At 44.2% G+C, this 22,442-nt stretch overlaps 1 protein-coding gene across 3 annotated transcripts in view; it reads left to right on the top strand.

Annotated features, from left to right (window-relative positions):
* The first annotated feature begins 2,116 nt into the window (after positions 1 to 2,116).
* TSHR (thyroid stimulating hormone receptor) overlaps positions 2,117 to 22,442 on the top strand; it is a 159,933-nt gene continuing 139,607 nt past the window's right edge. For all 3 annotated transcript variants that reach the window (XM_043920155.1, XM_043920156.1, XM_043920154.1), the window contains exons 1-2: positions 2,117 to 2,351; positions 2,634 to 2,954. In XM_043920155.1, coding sequence (XP_043776090.1) covers positions 2,785 to 2,954 — 170 coding nt within the window. In that variant the 5' untranslated portion in view covers positions 2,117 to 2,351; positions 2,634 to 2,784. The remainder of the gene's footprint in view (positions 2,352 to 2,633; positions 2,955 to 22,442) is intronic.

Here is a 22,442-nt window from a genome sequence, read left to right as displayed (position 1 = left end):
AGTGGGCCTTAGGAAGCATCACTACGAACAAAGCTAGTGAAAGTGATGGAACTCCAGGTGAGCCATTTCAAATCCTAAAAGGTGATGCTGTGAAAGTGCTGCACTCAATACGCCAACAAATTTGGACAATGCAGCAGTGGCCAGAGGACTAGAAAAGGTCAGCTTTCATGCCATTCCCAAGAAAGGCAATGCCAAAGAATGTTCAAACTACTGCATAATTTCACTCATCTCACACACTTCAAAGTAATGCTTAAAATCCTCCAAGCCAGGCTTCAATAGTACGTGGACCAAGAACTTTCAGATGTTCAAACTGGGTTTAGAAAAGGCAGAAGAACCAGAGATCAAATTGCCAACATCCATTGGATCATTGAAAAAGCAAGAGAATTCCAGAAAAAACATCTACTTCTGCTTTATTGATGATGCCAAAGCCTTTGACTGTGTGGATCACAACAAACTGTGGAAAATTCTGGAAGAGATGGGAATACCAGACCACCTGACTTGCCTCCTGAGAAATCTTTATGCAGGTTATGAAGCAATAGTTAGAACCAGACATGCAACAACAGACTGGTTCCAAATTGGGAAAGGAGTACATCAAAGCTGTATATTGTCACCCTGCTTATTTAACTGACAGCAGAGTACATCATGCAAAATGCTGGGCTGGAGGAAGCACAAGCTGGAATCAAGACTGCCAGAAGAAATATCATTAACCTCAGATATGCAGATGACACCACCTTTATGACAGAAAGAGAAGAAGAACTAAAGAGCCTCTTGATGAAAATGAAAGAGGAAGCTTAAAACTCAACATTCAGAAAACTAAGATCATGGCATCCGGTCCTATCATTTCATGGCAAATAGATGGGGAAACAATGGAAACAGTGAGAGACTAGTTTTTTGGCTCCAAAATTACTGCAGATGGTGACTGAAGCCATGAAATTAAAAGATGCTTGCTCCATGGAAGAAAAGCCATGACCAACCTAGACAGCATATTAAAAAGCAGAGACATTACTTTGCCAAAAAGGTCCATCTAGTCAAAGCTATGATTTTTCCAGTAGTCATGTATGGATGTGAGAGGTGGACTATAAAGAAAGAATTTAAACTTAAAGATTTAGAATTTAAATCTAATTTTCTTTAAAAAATTTTAAATTTCTTCGTTTGACTGTGGAATAATATTTCATCATATGGAAGTATTAATATCACTTATTGTTTATACATTACCTAGTGGAAGGACATTTGGTTGGTTTCCAGTTTGGGTGGAATATGAATAAAGTCATTACAAAAGCTAAAATGCATGTATTCAAACTGAACAGTATGGTGAATTTTAGAAAATGTATGCATCCACCTATGTCCAGTCAAGATATAGAAAATTTCTATAACCCCCGTAAGTTCTCTCCTGTCTTTTCCCAATCTCCCCTAACCCTAGTTCTGATTTCCTTCACCATAGCTTCTCTTCAATCCCAGAAGTTCACATAAATGGAAGCATGTAGTACCTAAGATGATATTCCTTTTACCTCAAGAAGAATTAGTAAGCAACAGAAAAGCTTTTAAGAGAGAAACAGGCACAATCTGATTTCTATTTTGAATTATCTTGCTGGTTACTGCGTGAAGAATGATAAACAGACAACAGTGTGCCCACTGAGTCTTCTTTTTCTTCCCGTCTTCTGGGGGGATCCATGGGGTCGATAAAGTTCCTGGGCAGATCGCAATTTATCAGGTGGGACTCAACTCCAGCATCGCAGCATTGGATTCCGATTTCCGTTTAAGCCACGGGCACTGATGCTGAAGCAGAAACTCCAATACTTTGGCCACCTGATGCCAAGTACTGACTCATTGGAAAAGACCCTGATGCTGGGAAAGATTGAAGGCGGGAGGAGAAGCGGACGACAGAGGATGAGATGGTTGGATGGCATAACCAACTCGATGGACATGAGTTTGAGCAAGCTCTGGGAGTTGGTGATGGACAGGGAGGCCTGGTGTGCTGCAATCCATGGGGGTCGCAAAGAGTGGGACACGACTGAGCGACTGGACCGAACTGGTTTCCGCCGTCCCCCGATCTGCCCACCAGGTGGCGCCAGAGTCCAGCGCCTGCCCGGCCGAGCGCCACGCTGAGAGCCGGGGCCGCCAGGCCAGCCCGCGCGGCGACCTACGCGCGTGTCGGCGCGCGCCCCGCGGGACCCGCGAGGATCCTGCGCGAGAGGCGCGCCCCGGCCGCATCGTGGGCTGGCCGGCCACGCGTGCCCGCCTCGGACCCTTGGGCAGAGGCGCCCTGGGCCAGGGAGAGCTGAAGTTCTGCGGGACCCGGTCCTCCCCGGGAGGACAGTTCGTTCCCCTGGAACTTTGTCCGGATAAAGAGGGTGCGTGCGCGTGGATCCCGAGAGGCAGTTCCCTGGGGACCGAGCCCCGCACGGGAAAATGGGGTGACCCGTTGGGTTTCGAGACCAGCAAAGGAGGGGCAGTCCAAACCAGGGTTTTTGGAGGAAAGCGAGGCGAGGAGCGCGTGGGGGCAGGTTGGAGGGCAGAGGGAGGCAGGGAACAGACGAGGCTGGGGGCGCGGGGAGCGAAGCCGGGGAGCTGGTTTGGGCGCAGGGTTGCCAGGGCGACAGAGCCCTTAAGAGCCTCTTCGGTGCCCTCTCCAGCCTCCGGCTTGGTGCTGAAGTCACAGCCCCATCGAGCCCTCCTCCCTCCCGCCCCGCGCCGTCTCTCCCGGCCCCGAGGAACCCGAGGCGCAGAGGGATGAGAGGGAGGCGATCGCGGAGCACGCAGAGGTAGCCTGGAGCCCCGAGGACGATGCGGCCGACGCCCCTCCTGCGGCTGGCGCTGCTTCTGGTCCTGCCCAGCAGCCTCGGGGGGCAGAGGTGTCCGTCTCCGCCCTGCGAATGCCGCCAGGAGGACGACTTCAGAGTCACCTGCAAGGAGATCCAGCGCATCCCTAGCTTACCCCCCAGCACGCAGACCCTGTGAGTACCTGGGAGGAGAGGGGGGACCCAGGGTCCCAGGCAGCTGGGGAAGAAGGCTGGAAGTGCATAAAAAGAGCTTGAGAACTGGCCAGAGGGCGTGTGTGTATGTGTGTGTGTGTGTGTGTGTAGTGGGTAAACATTCCATCTGTCAAACGTGGGATTGGGGATACCCCAGTTAATCGCAACGCAGAAAAAGTTAACAAAACTTTAGTACAAGATGAAAAGTGACAGCTGTCCTTTCTAAGAGAGTTGCTTTTCTGAACTTTGCCTGAGCCAGGACCTCAATTTTACTTAAAATGTAAACGAGATTGATGACAACTCAAGAACTGATCTTTTTAATCTTATTTTGGGTGATGAAAAATTGCAAAAAAAAAAAAAAAACTGTTTCAATTTTTATAGTCTTTCTAAATGAGAAGTTATCTTGGGAGGTTTCTTGATTCGTCAAATAGTTGACAGAATTTGATCAGGGCTCTTTTTAAACTACAGGCGTCCTTCGGCATCCATGACAATTGGCTCCAGGATCCCTGTGTATACTAAAATCCAAGGAGATTCAAGTGTAGTGCATATCACCTACGCACATCCTCCTGTTTGCTTTAGAACACCTCTAGATTACTTGTAAAACCTATTACAGTCTAAATGCTATGTAAATAATGTTAAATACAATGTAAATGCTGTGTCAATAGTTGCCAGTGTGGGGAATATTCAAGTTATGCTTTTTGGAACTTTCTGGAATGCCCTCTACCCCACCGTTGAGTACATTCAATCCAGGGTTAGTTGAATCTACAGATGTAACACCTGCCCAAATGGAATACCCTTTATCCTTTTTATGAAGTGTATGCGTTACTTGCTCAATCATTAACTACCTGCTTCTTCTTGTTGCTGTTTAGTCACTGAGTCGTGTCCAGCTCTTTTGCAACCTCATGGACTATAGCCCGCCAGGCTCCTCTGTCCATGGAATTTTCCAGGCAGGAATAGTGAAGTGGGTTACCATTTCCTTCTCCAGGGGATCTTGTCAACCCAGGGATCAAACCCCGGTCTCCTACATTGCAGGCAGATTCTTTACCACTGAGCCACCTGGGAAGCCACACCCACTTATGCAGCACATCCAGAAACCTCCTTTTGGATAAGCATGGTAGAGATATGAAGAGATGAAATTTCAAATAATATATTTTTATCTGCATGTTAAATGTTACCAAATTAGAAGCTTAATGTTAAATAAGCTTTGTGTGTAAAAGTGTTAGTCGCTCAGTCGTGTCCAACTCTTTGGGACCCCATGGACTGTAGCTCTTCAGGCTCCTCTGACCATGGAATTGTTCAGGCAAGAATACTGGAGTGGGTTGCCATGCCCTTCTCCAAGGGATCTTCCCGACCCAGGAATCGAAGCCGGTTCTCCTACATTGCAGGCAGATTCTTTCCTGTCTGAGCCACCTGGGAAGCCCGTTGTTTGTTAAGACACATTTAAATCAATGACAATTGAGAAGATGATTGTAATCAAGGGAAGAAGACTTTTGGGGGTGATCAGAAACAGAATGGTAAGAAAGAATAGTAAAAACAATCTTGTTTTCCTATTTACTTAACTGGTTAAACCCAGTTAAGGTCAGTAAGCACAGGTAGACAAATGGAAAGCAATGGTGAAATTGTGTTTAAAATTCCCTCCAGCAGTTAGCGGTAGGTTATGAACATCTCAGCACAAGAATACACTTCTGTGCAGCCTCCAAGTATTGCTTCATTGCTCGTGCTGCCACCCCAGAAGACAAGCTGTTCTTAGCATCTTGATGTTTTGATGGAACCCTTGCCTTTACTCCTTGCGGCTCCCATGATAAAGTTCTTTTGTAGAGCCTACAAGATCCTTTGAGACCTAGTCCAGTTCTTTCAAACCTCATGGCTCATAGTCTGTCACATGTCAGGGGTGGAAAGAGTTTCTGCTACTGAGCAGAATTTCTGGAACTTTCCCTCAAGTTTTTTGCTCCCACAGGCTGCTTTTGCCTTTCCTTTCACATTCTAGTCCCTCTGCCTATAGTGACTTTTCCCTTTTCCTCATCTGGCTGATTCCTACTCCAAGGTCCAGAGTGGGGGTTAACTCCCTTCGGGAAGCCTCTCCTGGCCCATGAGTCCAGGCTCAGTGAGCTCTGTCCCCACGACAGCATCCCCCCTGTGTGTGAACTCCGGCCTCGCCCCAACACACGGGTTTTCTGTAACTCGTTATCTCTTTGAGTGCCTGTCTTAGCAGAACATGAACTTGTCTGACCCAGGGACCCTGTCTTTCAGCCCTTGTTGTTGTTTAGTTGCTAAGTCACATCTGAGTCTTTTGTGACCCCACAGACTATAGCTCACCCAGGCTTCTCCATGCATGGGATTCTGCAGGCAAGAATACTGGAGTGGGTTGCCATTTCCTTCGCCAGGGGATCTTCCCGACCCAGGGATCAAACCCCCATCTCCTGCTTGGCAAGTGGATTCTTGACCACTAAGACACCAGGGAAGCCCCATTCAACGTAGAACTACTTTAATGCTGAAAAAACTAAAGCTTGTTAGGTGAATGAATGAACAAACAGATACGCTGGTCTCAGATTGTCCACTGTGTGTGTGTGGCGGGGGGGGGGGGGGCGGAATGGAGACCAGAAGCATCACGTCTTCAGAGGTTTCTTTCAAGGGAGCAGAGTTTCCAGAGCCACTGAAGAGCAGGGTGGCTCTGGCCGCGGAAGGGAAGTGGGAGTCATTCTGTCCTCTTTCCTCCAAACGATGAGGAGAAAGGTAATGTCAGAGAAGGAGCAACTGAATTGGAGTCAGAAGACACGTCTCTTCCTCCTTCTGTGGCTAACGGTATAATCAAGTGAGATAATTTACGTGGGAGGACGCACATTTCCTTCAGGTTAGAAGAGAGGGTTCCATTAGGTTCTCTCAGATGCCTGTGTTGCGATAAGAATAGTCTGCGATGAGACCCATCCGTCTGCACCCACTGACTCACTGATAAAGACAGTGGTGGGGAGAGTCTGACCTTCAAAATGATGGGAAGACGGCAGGAAGCAGGGCAGGAGGGGAAGCCTTCTGAAGATTGATGTTATCATGAGATGGAGAAGAGAAAATGGACGAAAAGTATGGGGTAAATGGTTTGCTCATGTAAACAGTGACTACAACCCTGGGCAAAAGCAGCAGAATGATTTTTAAATCTTTGGGGGGCAGTAGAACTCTTTTGTGAAAGGCAAGCTTATCAGAGAAGTCAAATACGCAAAACTCAACACTGACAGAAGAGTACTCTATGGGCAGCTCCCAGCCCAGTCCTTTATGCCTCCTCGCCCGCTGAATCCTCACAAAGTGCATTCGGGCAGGTGACTTTGTTACTCTCATTGTATAGATGAGAAATCTGAGGCACAAGAGCGATGAAGCGGTTGGCGCGGTGTCACAGAGCTGGGAAGCGGTGGTGCCAGGGTGTGGGCCACCACAGAGCTACGCCCCGGAGCCCCCGTCGGCGGTGGAGAGCGGGTCTCACCCCGCCAGCTCTTTCTGCTCAGTGTGGGCGTGAGGCTTTGGAGAAAGAAGTCTGAAAGTTTGAGATGTCCAGCAAGCCACACATAACCTCGGGGGCTGGTGGCCTGAGAAGTATGCAGTCACCCAGAAAATAGGAAGTTAGGAAGGAAAGAAAGCAAGGAAGAAAGGAGGAAGAAAGGAAGGGACAGGAGATGGGAGGGAGGGCGGAAAAGAAAGACCACGTCCAAGTTTTATCGTAGAAGGCGTTCCCGGGTGGAACAGACCAGATCCTTGTCATTAAAAATCCAATCTGGTGGTAACCCCCTTTTCAAATGTAGATGCTGTTTAACCACTGCTTAGCCATGTTGCAAATTACCCTGGTGCCAAGAGCAGTTTTTCCTGAAGCTGTCTTCTAGCCGCTTAGCATGGTGCTGAAAGGTAAAGGCATGGCCTCTTTGCTCACCATCCACACACCTGCCGGGTGGTCTGGGCGGGAGTTACACCATCTGTGTTGTCACCGAAGCAGTGGTTCTAAATCGTTTCCTCCACTTCACCCCGGCCCCGGTGGGCCCGATACCCTCCCTTTATAGCAGTGGTTCTCACTAGGTGACTAGTGAAGGACAGCTGACATGCTTACTCCCCTGGTGGAACATTCTAGAACCTTTAATGTACAGGTGGTTTGAAAAAACTTACTCCTCCCAATTGACTGAAGGAACTTAAATGAAGCAAGCAGCATAAAATTCAGGATTTAAATGTTGCTGTGTAACTGTAGATCTTATTACCTAAATGCCAAGGAGAGCAAGGTTGACCCACCACTTTCATTCAGAGAGCTGCCATCTGCTACTCCTACGTGTCCCAGACCGTCCCTTCTCTGGATGAGGTGGATGGGGTTGGAGGTCGGTTCTGGGTTTGTGTGGATTTTTCCTCAGGAAAATGCCGCTTTGCCTTGCCTTGTCCTGGTGACCCACCTGCTTTTCGTTTTGTGATGGGGACAGTCACTGCTTCCACCCGCTCTGTCTTTTGCCTTCCAGAGTCCAGCGCTTCAGTGGCATAATGGTTTGTCCGTCACGTACTTGTCGGCCTTCAGTCAGGTTTCTGGAGGAGCTGTTGTGGCCTGTTGTTTCTGAATTCTGCTTCAGTTTTTAGTCATCTGCATTCTGGGTCTGCGGCTCTAATGAGTGCTCTATCCCGGTGTTTTCTAAAGAGAAGACAGTACTCACCATCTCCAGCTGTGTTGCCTTGTCTATGCTCTGCCTGTGATGTTATTTACTCAATATTTTTAGGCTGACTCACCTCTTTAACTGAAAGAAATCTGTTTAGAAGGCTTATGTTGTGACTATCACTGGAAATTAGCATGACTTGCTCTAAACAGTAGGTAACCAGAAAACTGAATACCACAAAAACAAAATGTAATTCTATCCTAGCTCAGTACTATTGTCTGTGAATGGGGTGAGCCTCGGGCAGCTTTCTCTTTTTTATAAAGGAACAGTAATAAGTGTTCAAGAAATAACAAGGAGATACCAATCCTCCTTGGTGTCCTTCTTGATATCAGGAGGACTGAAAGACAATGGAAAAGGGAATCACTTTCTCCCTGTGTGATTCACTATCATTTAATGCCTCGTGGACACTCCACCCAAAATAATCTCAAATATCTTCAAGTCATATCTGTTCTACACTCAGGGTCATGTGCATTAAGTCTACATTGCACAATTATTTTAGTCTCAGTTAGTGGTCATAACCTGAATAACATTTGGTTCCCAATCTAAAGCGAAGCCCTCTGCTTCAGCACCCACACAAGGACCAATACTTTGTGTCTTATAAAGGCAGCATCACCCCACGCCTCCAGGCTCCATGATTTATTCTGTTATTCTCTGTATGTGGGTACAGTTGAGGTTTTCATTGGTAAGTAATAGAAAACCCACTCTGTCTAGCTTATGGAGAACAGAAATATTTTGAAAGAATTACCTATAATTTACAGAATCATTGTACAGTCAGGCTTTGAAAATAGGTGAAGGCCCACGGCGGGCAGGAAGTGGGAGCCACCGCCAACCATCTGGTGGGAACCACTCCACGGACAAGACCACAGTCACAACCACAGGACGTCTCTAGTGCTGGCCCCCGGTTGTAAACCCACGACACTCTCCATGTGCCAGCATCAGTCATTTCCCAGTTTTCCCTGCCTCTTTGAATCGCCAGCCAGAGAGTGATATCCGGTATGAGAGCTTCTGATTGTCTGGCAGAGGCTATCTGCTAATGTCCTAGCTGCTGGGGGTGAGAAGAGTGAGGAGGGTCCCCTCTCCCACTTTTGGTGGCAAAACTAACTTCCTTTGTGGAGTCAAATAAAGCTCTAACAGACAGAATTTGTGTGTCTACAGACAAAATTATTTTGCACTGTTGTCAGTTATCTACAACCTACAGAGTTGTAAAATAGCTCTTGTTGAATCACACTCAGAATCTTAGAAGAATGTGCTCTGAATCAATGCATAATTTTCCACTGAAGCACAGTGTTCCCCCTCTGTATATATGTGTATAAAATGCTGAGAACATTTACTGGCTCATAGGAGGCACTGACAAGTCAACTCAGTACAAAAAATAATTTTCTTTTCAACTTAAATCACAGGTTGAAATAAATTACTCAATAAAACATTTTACATTGGAATTGCAAGGGCAATCTCTTATGCGTTCCAACAGGCTGAGTTCAAATAAGACAAATAGCCAAATTACCATAGCAATTCTGTTTGGGCATAATTTGGGATTTTTATGTGACCCTAAGTATACATTTGGTGTTAACTATAACTCTTTTTGTTGTAAATATTTTACTGCAAAGAATGCTGCAATATATATATTTTTTAAAACTTACTGACATTTGGAGGTGATATATTTCTCCAGAATATGTTATTATGGTTACTTTCTTATGCCTCACACTTAGCCTGTCCTTTGAATAGGCTAGAAGTTCACTGAATGTGGTTATTCTTCAATAGTTTAAAACCAGGTTTTACAAGAGTCTAGGCCTCATATCTGACATTAAATCCTCCACACTGACCCTGTTTCCATTTTCACTGAAGCTGGTCAGTGTGTTTCTTTCATCTGTGGCCTTTCTTTACTGCAATTAAAATCATTGAAGAGAATTTCAAGTATGAGCAAAGTGGTACCATTTGTTCAAAGCTACACATTGGATTTTAAAAGGTTCTATTTAGATGTCAGACACTACTTACTTTGCTTCATTTTTGTATGAATCTTTAAGGACATTTAGGGTGTTCCATAAATGTTCAAAACAATTCTCTTCTTAAAATTACAAGCAGGCATTTGTGATTTTTCAAGCATCTTATAAATGTTACTGTCTTACATGTAGTGACATATAAATATGCCCTAGATTTTTTACCATCAGAATAGTCCAGAAATTCAAATACTTCATCGTCATCTTAACTAAACTCCCCACACCCATTTTGCACCTGGGAAGAACTCACTGTGTCCCAATTTTTTCTTTCAAAAACACAATCCCTGTATTTATATGATACACGAAGCTCTTGGCTTACATTTTGCAAGCATTAGCTTAATTTTACCCACACCCGAGTGTTATCATGATTACTCAACTCCAGTTAGGGGATTGAAATTGCCTCTTCTTATTGCCAGGTGCTACTTATATTTTGTTATTTCAGTCTTTTGTGAGCTGAGAAACTAGAAGGCTAACTCTGGGGAAAGGAGGTGGACATGTGAATAAACAGACTTTAAAGGGAGAGGGTAACTGGGAGGCTTTCCCGTGGCAAAGTCCTCAGTGGGCTGGTGACCGCTCGGTTTCCCTCTCAGCATCCTTTTCAGTTATTTCTGGCTTCATGGCCATGCTCCAGAGATTTGAGATAGCCAGAAATCTTACTTTGGGATAAATGGCATTTCATTCTAGTTATTCTTCCTTCCTTTCTTTTTCCACCGATCACTTTTTATATGCAAGTACCATTCTAGGCATTGGAGATAGATAATAAATGACCCCCTTGATCTTACATTCTAGCAGGAAAAGTAGTCATCAAAAACAAGTTAATAAATAAAAAAGGAAAACACATAGAGTGTCAGGTGGTGATTAGTGTAATGGAGAAAAATTAAGGAAGAGGGAGAAGGAATGCTGGAAGTTACATTTTAAATGGTCAGAGAAGGTCCCATTGAGAAGGTGACATTTAGATAAAGAACAGAAGGATTAAAAAAAAAAAAAAAACTTAAGCCAGGCTGATATCTAGGGGAGGAAAGATTCTGAATACATGCAGGGACCCAGAGTCAGGGGGGACGTGAGAAGAACATGCATAGGATGTTTAAGAAGTAGCAAGGAGAAAAATGGGGCTGAAGGAGAGTGGGTTGTGGGAAAAGAGATCAGAGCAATTATAGAGGAGCAGATCATTGTTGTACTTATATATATATTATATGTCATTATTATATATACAGACACACATTTTGTTGTTGTTTGGTCGCTAAGTTGTGTCTGACTCTTTTGTGACCTCAAGGACTGTAGCCCGTCAGGCTCCTCTGTCCATGGGATTCTCCAGGCAAGAATACTGGGGTGGGTTGTTGTGCGCTCCTCCAGGGGATCTTCCCGACCCAGGGATCAAACCCGTGTCTCTTACGTCTCCTGTATTAGCAGGTGGGTCCTTTACCACTGGTGCCCCCTGGAAAGCCTAAATTATTTGCTTAAGATTTTTCAAAAGAAGCAGATTGCTCAAATTTGAGAGTCAGATTGTTAAAAAGAGAGAAAAAAAGACTTTTAAAAGCTATCCTTTCCTTTATCCATTGCCCTTTCCAGGGGATCTTCCCAACCCAGGGATCTAGCCTGTGTTTCCTGCATTGGCAGGTGGATTCTTTACTGCTTCTTTCCTGAGCCACCAGAGAAGCCTATACACACAAATATATATATATTTATACATATATATATATATAATATTTATTTGTTTTCTTTTCTGAATGATAGAAAGCTAGTAAGGATTTTCAAACCCCTTCCAAATTACAAGGGAAAAAAAAAAATCCCCTGTAGGTCAGGGTGTTTAACTCACCAAGCTTCTGGGTTTCTTGTGCATGGATGATAAAATGGTTCCCAGATATTATATTAACAGAAAAGCCCCGGGGTGGAAGGAGAGAGCAGTGTGATACAGAGCTGAGATGCGTTACTGTCACGGTGCGCCTGGGGGAAGCGAGTTGACTTCTGCATGAACTCTTGGCTGCAGCATGGCTAGAAAAGGCGGCTGAGAGGATCTCAAGTGATGTATAAGAGGTCTCCAGTGTAGTTCACTCTGTACCACTCAGAGTTTTCCATTATATCCTGCTCCCAGACTGAAATATATGATCTTCAGTTTTGTTCAAATAAGATACTTACTTCTTTCCTGTGAGAGAGGGAGATACAAGTCCAGTCAGTCACTGAGCTCCCTTCAAGATACAGTCCTTACAAAACAATGCCAGAGGGTTTCTGACACTAACGGAAGTCTCCTCTGTTGCAGTTGATCCCAAGTTTATAATTGATAGTTGTCATCTCTCTGCAACTCCAATTCTAGATTTCTCTCACCCTCAGAGAGAAAGGGCGAGACCAGCTGGGGTGAAGGGCTGGTGGAAAGACCCAGACTTGTACCTCCAAGGGTTCGAAACCCTTAGTTGCCTTGCCCTTATCAACTATAGTCACCGCCTTTTCTCATTCACAATTATCACTGGCCACAGAAGAACCAAGATATGTCCCAGTGAAATTCCTGGGTTCTAGACCTACTCCCTGTAGCTACTAATGTAGTGCGTAGCAGCCACCTAGCTTCTCACAGTTCTATTATCCCCATCAATAGAGATAATCTTTTATTTTCTTATTTTTCCACTGGGGTGAGGAGCCCAAATGACCAGATGATTATTATAGCATCAGGATCACTGTACTTTACTTGATGGAAGTAATCCGTCCATCCAGAACTAGGACCTCTAATCTGGCAGGAATTGAGAAGTTCCAATTCCGGAAGTAGGTCACTATGGTGATGGCGAGAGGGGCCAATCCTAGCAACAGCCCTAGCTCTTCAGACCCAGGTATTCTAGCTTTAAGGAACACAATAGCATACAGCAGCTGCTGGTTCAGTGTGTGTGTGTGCTTCATCAGGTCAGGTTCTCAGCCAAGCAGGACTCAGCCTCCGAGTTGCGACCTTGTTGTTCAGATGCTCTGTCGTGTCTGACTCTTTGCGACCCCATGGCCTGCAGCATGCCAGGCCTCCCTGTCCCTCACCTAGCTGAGCCCGTGATGGGTCAGCCCCTCACTTTATTAGGCAGTCCGCTTCTGCCCGGTGAGTTACACGGTATAACACGTGAGTTACACATGTCCCCTTTGTTGTGCCTTCTCAGCCATGGAGTGTGCCTCTTGGTTGAATGTTGTGATGCAACGTCGTACCGTTGCTTGTTCAGTATTGTGCAGGCTTTCATAGTGGTGGATCAAGAATTTTATAAGCCCTTGAATAGTGGCCCTGGTGGAGGCATTGAGATCAGAGAAGGCAAACCCAAATCCAACGTAAAGATTCTTTTTTAAATGAATCACTACTTTCTATAACAGGGAAAGGGTCCAGTGTAACCAAACTGCCAGCAAATGACTGGCTGTTTTCTGAGCAAATTTGCCATATTAATGGTCCAGCATGAGGCTTTGCTGTCCGCAGGTCGGGCATTGACAGAAGCGGTATCTTGACTAGCTTTGATGAGAAGGAGCCCTTCTTTGGCTTTAATCCCTATCACCATGGACGTTTCATTCGTGTCCGTTGTATTGGCACTGGTTGGCATCCATAGAAGGAGGCATCTTGTCCTCTGGGGTTGAGAATCACCTCTAGGGTGGCACTGTAGAAATTTCCTTAGGGTGAACCAGCCTCTCTTTTGATCAGTGGACTCCTGGTTTCACAGATATTAAAGTTTTCTTTTTAATGTGCATCTTCAATTGATGAGATAGAGTAACTCTATATAATTCAAACACAGCCATAGTGTGAAGAATTGGCCATAACAGTCATTTTTAGGGTTAAATTAATGCCTCGGTGCCAGAAAACTTAAGTTTCAAAAACATCTAGTCCTTCAGAGAAGATTTCTGAAAATAGTCAAGATTTTTATCTACTATGGTTTATTAATCCAAGTTACCTGCCATAAGAGTTTGAGCTACAGTATGAATTCAGTGGGTTTCCTGTCCTGCCTTAAAAAGCCCATCACTGTTACATTGTTTTCTCGTGTTATGTGATATTCTGTGTGTCAGCTCCATGTCCAGCCCGAGACTATGTGTTTTCACATACTGTATCTTGTTTAGGACTCACGGTAGCCACGTGAGGTAGTTGTTTGACTCCACTTTAGATGAGGAATCGGAGACTTAAGAAATGTCGCCTCTCTTATCTTTTATGTCACAACATGTATAAGTGAAAAAGAGTATTCAAACGCAGGTCTCCTAACTCTAAATCCAAGGCTCTCTCTACTATCCTGTGGTTAATGTCCTTAATCTGGTCCTTTTCTGTCCCCTCCCCTCCCCCCACCTGCCTTCATTGATGTGAAATTCATACAGTGCACCTTTTAGTGGTATTTAGTGCATTCGTAATGTTTACAGCCATGACCTCTAGTTCCAAACTCTCATCATCTCTCAAAGCAATCTGTACTGATCAACCTCTATTTCTGCCCTGTCCATAGCCTCTGCCAACCATTAATTTGCTCTCTGTCTCTGGGGATGGATTTACCTTTTCCAAACATATTATGTAAATGGAATCATACAAGATGTGACCTCTGTGTCTGGCTTCTTTTACTGAATATAACGTTTGCATGTTCCATCAGCGTTGCTGGGATGGAAAGAACGTGGGTGATCAGACGAGTGGCCCGGGGCGGGGGTGGGGACACAGGTGTAGAAGGCCACACTTTTGTTTCCTTTCAGAGGTTTTCGGGCACGTTCATTTCTGACACACCGGTATAAAGGGCTTCCCCACTCCTTGTCCAAACGCCTTGCACCTTAGATATAATGATCCGAGCACCAGAATCGTACACAAACTTATTCTCAGAGGCTTAGAGCTTCAGAACTAGTTTCCCATGTCAAAAGGTCTTAAGAAGACCCATCCCGCGAGTGAGACTATTTCTAGCCAGTTGGGCGAGGAACACTATGTTCTTGTCCCTCTGGATCTCGTGGTGATCTCAGTCCACACTTGTACAAAGAGGTGACTTAATAGCAATGCATGAGCCATTATCCAAAACTCTCACTCTTTTAAGAGCCAGGATTTATGCTAAGGACTTTTCTTTGTTATAGGGAAACTGCAGAACTCAAACAATACCCCATTTGTAATGGTGTTTCTTATAATCATATTCTCTGCCTCCATTAAACATTTAACCGATATGCCAAGAAAGAAAACTTGATGAGAATAAAAAAGGTTATATGAGAGAAGCAAATTATTCTTCCTCTTATGTTTACCAGACTTTACTTCTCAGCTGTTTCTTCCCAACCCACTCTGGACTTGGAGGCAGAAGGTATGTGGTCAAATCCTCACTCTCCAGGGATTTCCCTGGTGGTCCAGCAGTTAGAAATCCGCCCGCCGGTGTGGGGGACATGGGTTCAATCCCTGGTCTGGGAACTAAGATCCCACATGCCCCTGGGCAACTAAGCCTGCGCACCATGACTGCTGAGCCCACATGCCTAGATCCCGTGCTCTGCAACAGGAGAAGCCTCCGCAATTCAAAGCTTGTGCACCGCAACTAGAGAATAGCTCCCGCCTGCCGCAACTAGAGAAAGCGTACAGGCAGCGACGAAGACCCAGCACAGGCATAAATGCATCAATGATCCTAGCTCTCCACCCACTCACTGGGAGGGAGACTATTTGCTCAACTCACTCGATGCACAAGCTAGCAAAGCGTGCCAGCCCCACACACGTCATGGAGTGGCTGTGAGGATCGCGTGAGGTCATGCCGGTGGCGTGCGTGTGCAGTACCTGGTAAACCAGAGCAAAGCCTGGATCACACGTTATCTTTTTTCACCGCAGCAGTAGTGGGTCTGAGAGGCTGTGAGATCCGGCCTGATTTAACCCTCAATGTGGGCATGACAGTGACTTGGGAAGGGCAAGCTTCCATGCAGGGACCACCCACCAGCTGTCCTGCTTGAGGGCTGTGCAGCTTTATTAAGAAGAGCAAAAACACGTGTGCGCTGCACAAAATGGACATTCCCCAGATTTACAAGATTTCTTATCTTCTTCCAGAGCAATTCATCCCCTAGGAGTTACTGTGAGGAGCGAAAAGTGACCATGATTCTAGCTGGGAGGGTCTCTGTCCCAATACGGCTTGTAAATCTCTAACAAAGGTTTATCTGTTCTGTGTCAGAGTTTGGCTAAAAAGAACTGTTAGTATTTCCAGACTCTCCAGATGCCCCTATTTAATGCTTGGCTGGCCTTCTTATGTAGCATAACCAAGTTGCCATTTCAAAACCATCCTCAATCCCTGGAATCTAAAACAACAAAGCCAGAAGTTCTGAAATGCGCTCTACGAAGCATGGAAGAATCCGTGAAGGTTTTGGTCTGACTCGGTTCTGTGTGACAGTGGACGTTCTGGTTCATTTCACCCATTTGTTGTTGTTGTCGTATTTGTATATATTTGGCTGCCTCAGGTCCCAGCTGCAGCATATGGGGTCTTAGCTCCCCAATCAGGGATCGAACCTGCACCCCTGCTGTGCAAGGTGAATTCTTAACCCCTGGACCACCAGGGACGTCCCCCTTTTGCTCTTTAGAAACAGCAATTTATACAAAGTGTATATCTCATGACCAAAAAAAAAAAAAAATACATAAATAAAAGGACCTGGAGGGGCTATGCTTTCTTTGTATACTGTATCCAACATCTTCAATGTCAATAGCAACAAAGTAGGGAGGGGAAAATATCGTGGTTAAAGCTGTGTCAGCTAAAAGTCATCGTAAAGAGTAGAGGATGGAGGTGTCCATGCAGTAAGGAAATGCTTGTAAGACTATGTGACAAGACTATAGTCAGCATGGTCAACAGAAATGGAGATCAGAAGTCAGGAGACCTTCAGTGAGTCGTGAACGTTTCAGCAAGGCACTTAATCTTTCTGTGTCTCACTGTTTGTGAAATGGAAGCCAAGGAATGGCTCTGTCCTACCTTGAAGAACTGGTGGGAAGACCAGGGAAGTAACTGTTCAAGTGTACAGGGGGCTCTTCATTTCTCAAGAACGCTCTTTCTTTTTCAGCGGAGTAAGAATACAGGGGGGTTATGCTTATCAAATGGAGAAGGAAGGGCAACCCACTCCAGTGTTCTTGCCTGGAGAATCCCACGGACAGAGGAGCCTGGTGGGCTACAGTCCACGGGGTCGCAAGAGTCAGACACAAATGAGCGACTAAACTCCTACCACCATCATCATGCTTATCAAATATTCGGGAACACAGATGTATCATATAGGGATGTTGGGGGAATTTGGCTACAAAAACAAAGCAATAGCAAGTCCTTAATTTAAAAGCATCCACTTCCATCCTTACCTCCTCCACTCGTACAACAAAGGAAAAGGAATCTTTCCTCCTGTTTCCTTTGCCTGCTGGTCTCTTCATCCTAGACTTTCCCCCTCTCTCTTGTTTTCCCAGACTCTTTCCACTGTTGTCTAAACACACTTGAGTTTCTGTCTTCTAAAAAACACTCCTCTATAGTTCTTACATCTTAGTCCATCTGCCACTCTTACTTCCTGGTCTCCTTCCCTTCACAGCAGAGCAGTCATAGTTTTCTCAAGCCGCTCTCTTGATAGTTTTACTTCCCATTCACTCTTTAGCTTAGTGCAATCTGGCTTCTGCCCCCATTACTCAACTGAAAAATTTCTTTGCCAAAGACACCAACAACCTTGGTTGTGAAATTCAGTGGACATTTTTAGAGCCTTCCCTGGACTGAACGTTTGGTAGCATTTGTCGGTGATGACATCGCCCTTGGATTCCCCCACTTCACACTCTGCTTGCCTGGTGCCTCAGAGTGGCTCTCTGATCATCCCTGAGGGTCGGGCTGCCATTGCTCATTGAGGGCAGATACTGAGATGCTGAACCATTTGGGGGACACAGTATCCTAATGGGACACAATATCCTAATATGCAACCTGCATAATGGTACTCCATCATGGCAGAGGACACTTCAGTTGTGCCTTTGGAAAGCTATTCCATTGTTCTATAAAATCAATTATTTCTAGATGATATGATGCTTGATATGGCCAGTGGATCCTGTGACACGGGTTCACCGCCCCCCCGCCCCCCGTCTCCTTCTCTCTGAAGCAGGTCTCGTGGTCAGATGCTCTGTTGTATGAGATTCTATGCCTGTGGATCAGACCCTTTGAAATCTCTCAGATAGCGGTGAGGCCCTCGAGGCAGGAAAGGTGAATAGTGACCAATAATGTCCACTCTTATGACGATAAACCACTGGTCCTTCTAGGAAGAAAGGGCTCAGTGGGATTAACTTGTCACCGAGTGGGCATGTGGTGCTATAAAGTAATAATGCCACACTGATTTCTTTTAATAACAATTGAACTTTCACTGTTTGTAGTAGCCAGATCAGCCTTGATAAGTGGGTGGTGGGTATTGGGTATTGGTATTGGGATGGGATGGAGTCTCTGTTAATGTTCCATTTATGCTAGTTCTGGGGTGGCCAGTGACAAAGACGGGCTTCTGGCAATTGATGAGATGATTTTATTCCCACGAGGAGCTCTTGAGTGAACGTTGCTGGTTGGAGGAGTCCATGTTCGGTGGAAAGGGTGGGTTCTAGTGCCGCTGCCGCGTGCGGTCTCTGGCTCTGGGCTTCCCAGGGAAAGCACAGCAGTGTTGGTTCAACCCCTGTGACAAATCCCGCACGTGCTGTAGTTGGAGGCTGGCGGTTAATTGCCTCTTGACAACTAAAGCAAAAGCTGTTTCTTCCAGGGTGATTGGAGTGGTCTGTCTCCATGACTGCCGCATTCATTTTCCTCTTTCATCTTTTCTGTTTGTACATCCTTGGCTTTCTTTACAAGCCTCTCTTTTTCTACTCATCACTCAAACGCTGTCATTTATTAAGTTCTCTTCTCAGACCTCACTTCCCCTATCTGGTCCACTCCAATTCGCATATCGAACGAGATGCTTGTTCAGTCGCTAACTTGTGTCTGACTCTTTGCGACCTCATAAACTGCAGCACGCCAGGCTTCCCTGTCTTTTGCTATCTCCTGGAGAGTGCTCAAATTCATGTCCATTGAGTCAGGGATGCCATCCAACCATCTCATCCTCTGTCGTCCCCTTCTCCTCCCACCTTCAATCTTTCGCAGCATCAGGGTCTTTTCAAATGAGTCAGTTCTTCGCATCAGGTGGCCGAAGTATTGGAGCTTCAGCTTCAGTACCTGTCCTTCCAATGAATATTCAGGACTGATTTCTTTTAGGATGGCCTGGTTGGATCTCCTTGCAGTCCAAGGGACTCTCAAGAGTCTTCTCCAACACCACAGTTCAAAAGCATCAGTTCTTCAGCTCTCAGCCTTCTTTATGGTCCAGCTCTCACATCCTTACGTGACTACTGGAAGAACCATAGCTTTGACCATACTTTGTCGGCAAAGTGATTTCTCTGTATTTTGATATGATACCTAGGTTTGTCATAGCTTTTCTTCCAAGGAGCAAGCTAATGAATTGCAATTTCAGATCTTTGGGCTGGGTCTATTTTCTGAGCATTAGATCTGTATCATCTAAATACCTGTTAGATATCCTACCGAGTCCTAAAATTTAGTATTTCCAAAAGTGACCTCATTATCTTCTTAGCCAAAACACTCTGCTTATTTCAGTGAATGGATCACCATTTACCCAGATGCTCAAAATGAACTCCATATAATAGTATCTTTGATACTGTCTTTTCACACATCCCTACTGTCAAATCCATATCCATTACCAATGTAAATATCTCTTGGATCTGTCTCCATTTCATTTATGTTATTGCCATGCAAATTCACACTACCACCATTGTTTTCCAACTGAACATTATAAATGGAGATTCTTTTGTCTTTATTAAACACAGCAGTCAGAGTGATAAATCTAAAATGTACTAGGGTGGGGTCTCCATTCCCTGTTTAAAATATATTATTGCCTTCTAGTGCTCGCAGGGGAAATTCCAGACTCTTTACATGGTTTGTGAAACCTGTGCGATCTGGCCCTCTTCTCTTTTCAGGCAGATCTCTTAAGAGTTTCCCTCCATTTCAGTCGCTTCTGTTATTTCAACCACTTTTCATTATTTTTATATTCTAGAATGTGTATGCACTCTGCTGCTCCTGAGCATTTTTTGCGTAGGCTCTTTCTTTTTACTGGAACATTCTTTATCTCCACTCCTGTTTTTCTTCTGATTAACTCTTAACTCATCCTTTACTTTTTAAAATTATAATTTGTATATATAAAAGGACAAAATTTAGCAATGCAGATAGCTATGTATTATTATCAAGATTAACCAGAAGTTAACACTGGACCTTATTTGCTTCAGCTCTGTCCTTTATAGTTTATACTTTGAATAAATAAAATGTAATAGAAACAGTGAAAGCCCTACCCTTAGCCTATCTTTTCCTTCCTTCCCAGCTATAGGTCAAGATATAATTCTATTGTCTTCTGCCTTCTATTGTTGGTATTAGAAATCTGCCCACAGTCCATTGTCGTTCTTTTCACAATTTTTTTTTATCTGTGACTTCTGTTTGCTTTTAAGGTCTCTTTGTCTCTCGTTGTCTTTGATGGTCATCAATTTTACTAGAATGTGTGTAGCTATTTTTTATTTATTTGTTTTGAACTCATCCTATTTTAAATGAGAGTTATCAGTCATTGTCTCTTTAATATTGTCTCTCCTCATTTTCTCCATTTTTTTCTTCTGTAAAGCCCTCTTAGATGTATGTTGGATCATCCATCTTCCATTCTTCTGTCTTAGCTTCTGTTTAATGTTTCCCAGTGTGATATGTTTGTGCTATGTCTTGTCTATTTTTCATAGCTTTGTCTTCCATTTCACTGTTCTTCTGCTGACTACTTTCCTGTTTAATCCATTCAGTATTATTACATATATTTTTCACATCTGTTATATTACAGTCATCTGTTCTTTTTTAATGTTGCTCTTTTCTTTTCGTGGTTTGGGTTACATCCTTTATGTTTTGAATTATTTTAAACAAACTTATTTTATTGCCACTATGAAATTGCTCCATTTTCTGAAATTCTTGGGGTCTCAATTTGCTAATTGTATGGTCTCCTAGCTCTTTCATGGTGCATTGTAACCTTATTTTTAAATTTTGGATTATAAGCTGACCTTCAGCAGAGCTGTCCCTGAGAGTCTTGTGCAGTGTGGGCTGTGAGCTGGACACATTTTATCAGGAGCTCTGCATTGGTTTGTCTGAGCAGTGGCAGGGATTTCATCACTCAGGTCCACATTTTGTGTTACTATCACTGCTTGGGTGATGCCTCAACCAGGCAGCTGTTTGAATGCTAACTCAAACACCTGCATCTGTGGGTAGGTGCATTCCAGCCTCTCAAGAGTATTTTTAATATAGAATGTGTACAGGAGATATACAAACTCTGGCCAATGCGCCGATCTTTTCTGGCTCACATTTTTTACTAAGTGTATAGCCATCTTATGTTGCCAATATTAATGTTAGAGCAGCATCTTAATTCTAACTGTGCCCTTCACTTGTGCCAAGATCTGTCCTCAGGACAGTGTCAGCATTAAAAGCCAAGCTCCCAGGTTGATGAGTCTGGCCGTTCTTTCCCCATTATCACTTTCCTGTTTCTAGAGCACTCGTGAGGCTTCCCATTCTGTTTGTCATTCTCTCTTGATACCAGGGGAGTTTATCTATTCACTGAAAGAATCGTTATGTATTACCCCGAATTTATAGGTGGTTATAGTGGGAAGGCTTTTTGGATTATATAGACTTCCAGGCAGTCTCAATCTTTCAGTTTCTAGATTATTCATTCTACAGATATTTTATTATCTCAGGGGCTGTGTAGGGTGATGGAGACAGTGTCTTAAGGAAAACAGATATAGATCTTATGCTATCAACTTTATGATATAAATTAGGTATTAGTTTCTAGACTTTTCTCAAGTCTAGATTACATAGACCTAATTCAGCACTGTATGTTTCCTCATTCTGTCACTCCATTTTACTTGTCTATTGTCTTGTCTGTGTCTTCTAGACTGGACTATATAATCTCAGAGATGGTGGAGAATGTCCCCTTGATTAATGATGCCAGATCACCTTGCACAAAAGCCAGCATATAATAGGAACTAGAATGTAATTGTCAAACAATTATTTCCAAAGATACTTGAAAATATTTAGTGTCTTTCTGAAAATTCCATTATCAGCCTTTTATTTCCCCCATCAATTGCTTCTTGGCCTTTTGACTAAGATCAAATGTATTTCTCCCGTCATTCTGACGCTGCAGACCTTTCTTTTTTTTACTCAAGTTTTTTTTTTCTCTGCATATAAATTTGTCAGGCCTCCTCTATATTGGTACTTGGTACCCTCTGAAGATAGCATTCCATCTGTTTTTCTGCCAAGTACTACTCCCTTCCCATTCCTGCATCTGTGAGTTCTCTTAAAAGCCAGACTTTTAGACTCTGTGGGAAAAGGCGAGGGTGGGATGATTTGAGGCAATAGCATTGAAACGTGTATATTACCATATGTGAAACAGATCGCCAGTCCAGGTTTGATGCATGAGACAGGGTGCTCGGGGCTGGTGCACTGGGATGACCCTGAGGGATGGGATGGGGAGGGAGGTGGGAGGGGGTTCAGGATGGGGAACACATGTAAATCCATGGCTGATTCATGTCAGTGTATGGCAGAAACTATCACAATATTGTAAAGTAATTAGCCTCCAATTAAAATTCATTAATTAATTAATTTAAAAAAAAGCCAGGGAATGCATTTGCAGCAACATGGATATACCTAGAGGTTATCATACTAAGTAAAATAAGTCAGAGAGAAAAAAGGAAAAATATCATATGATATCACTCTGTGTGGAATCTAAAAAATCATACAAATGAACTTATTTACAAAACAGAAATTGGATTCACAAACTTAGAAAAT

Source organism: Cervus elaphus, chromosome 12 (genome assembly GCF_910594005.1).
Source record: "Cervus elaphus chromosome 12, mCerEla1.1, whole genome shotgun sequence".
NCBI classification, from domain to species: Eukaryota; Metazoa; Chordata; class Mammalia; order Artiodactyla; family Cervidae; genus Cervus; species Cervus elaphus.
Note: the sequence above shows the minus strand (reverse complement) of the source record. Positions and strands in the feature narration are given on the sequence as shown.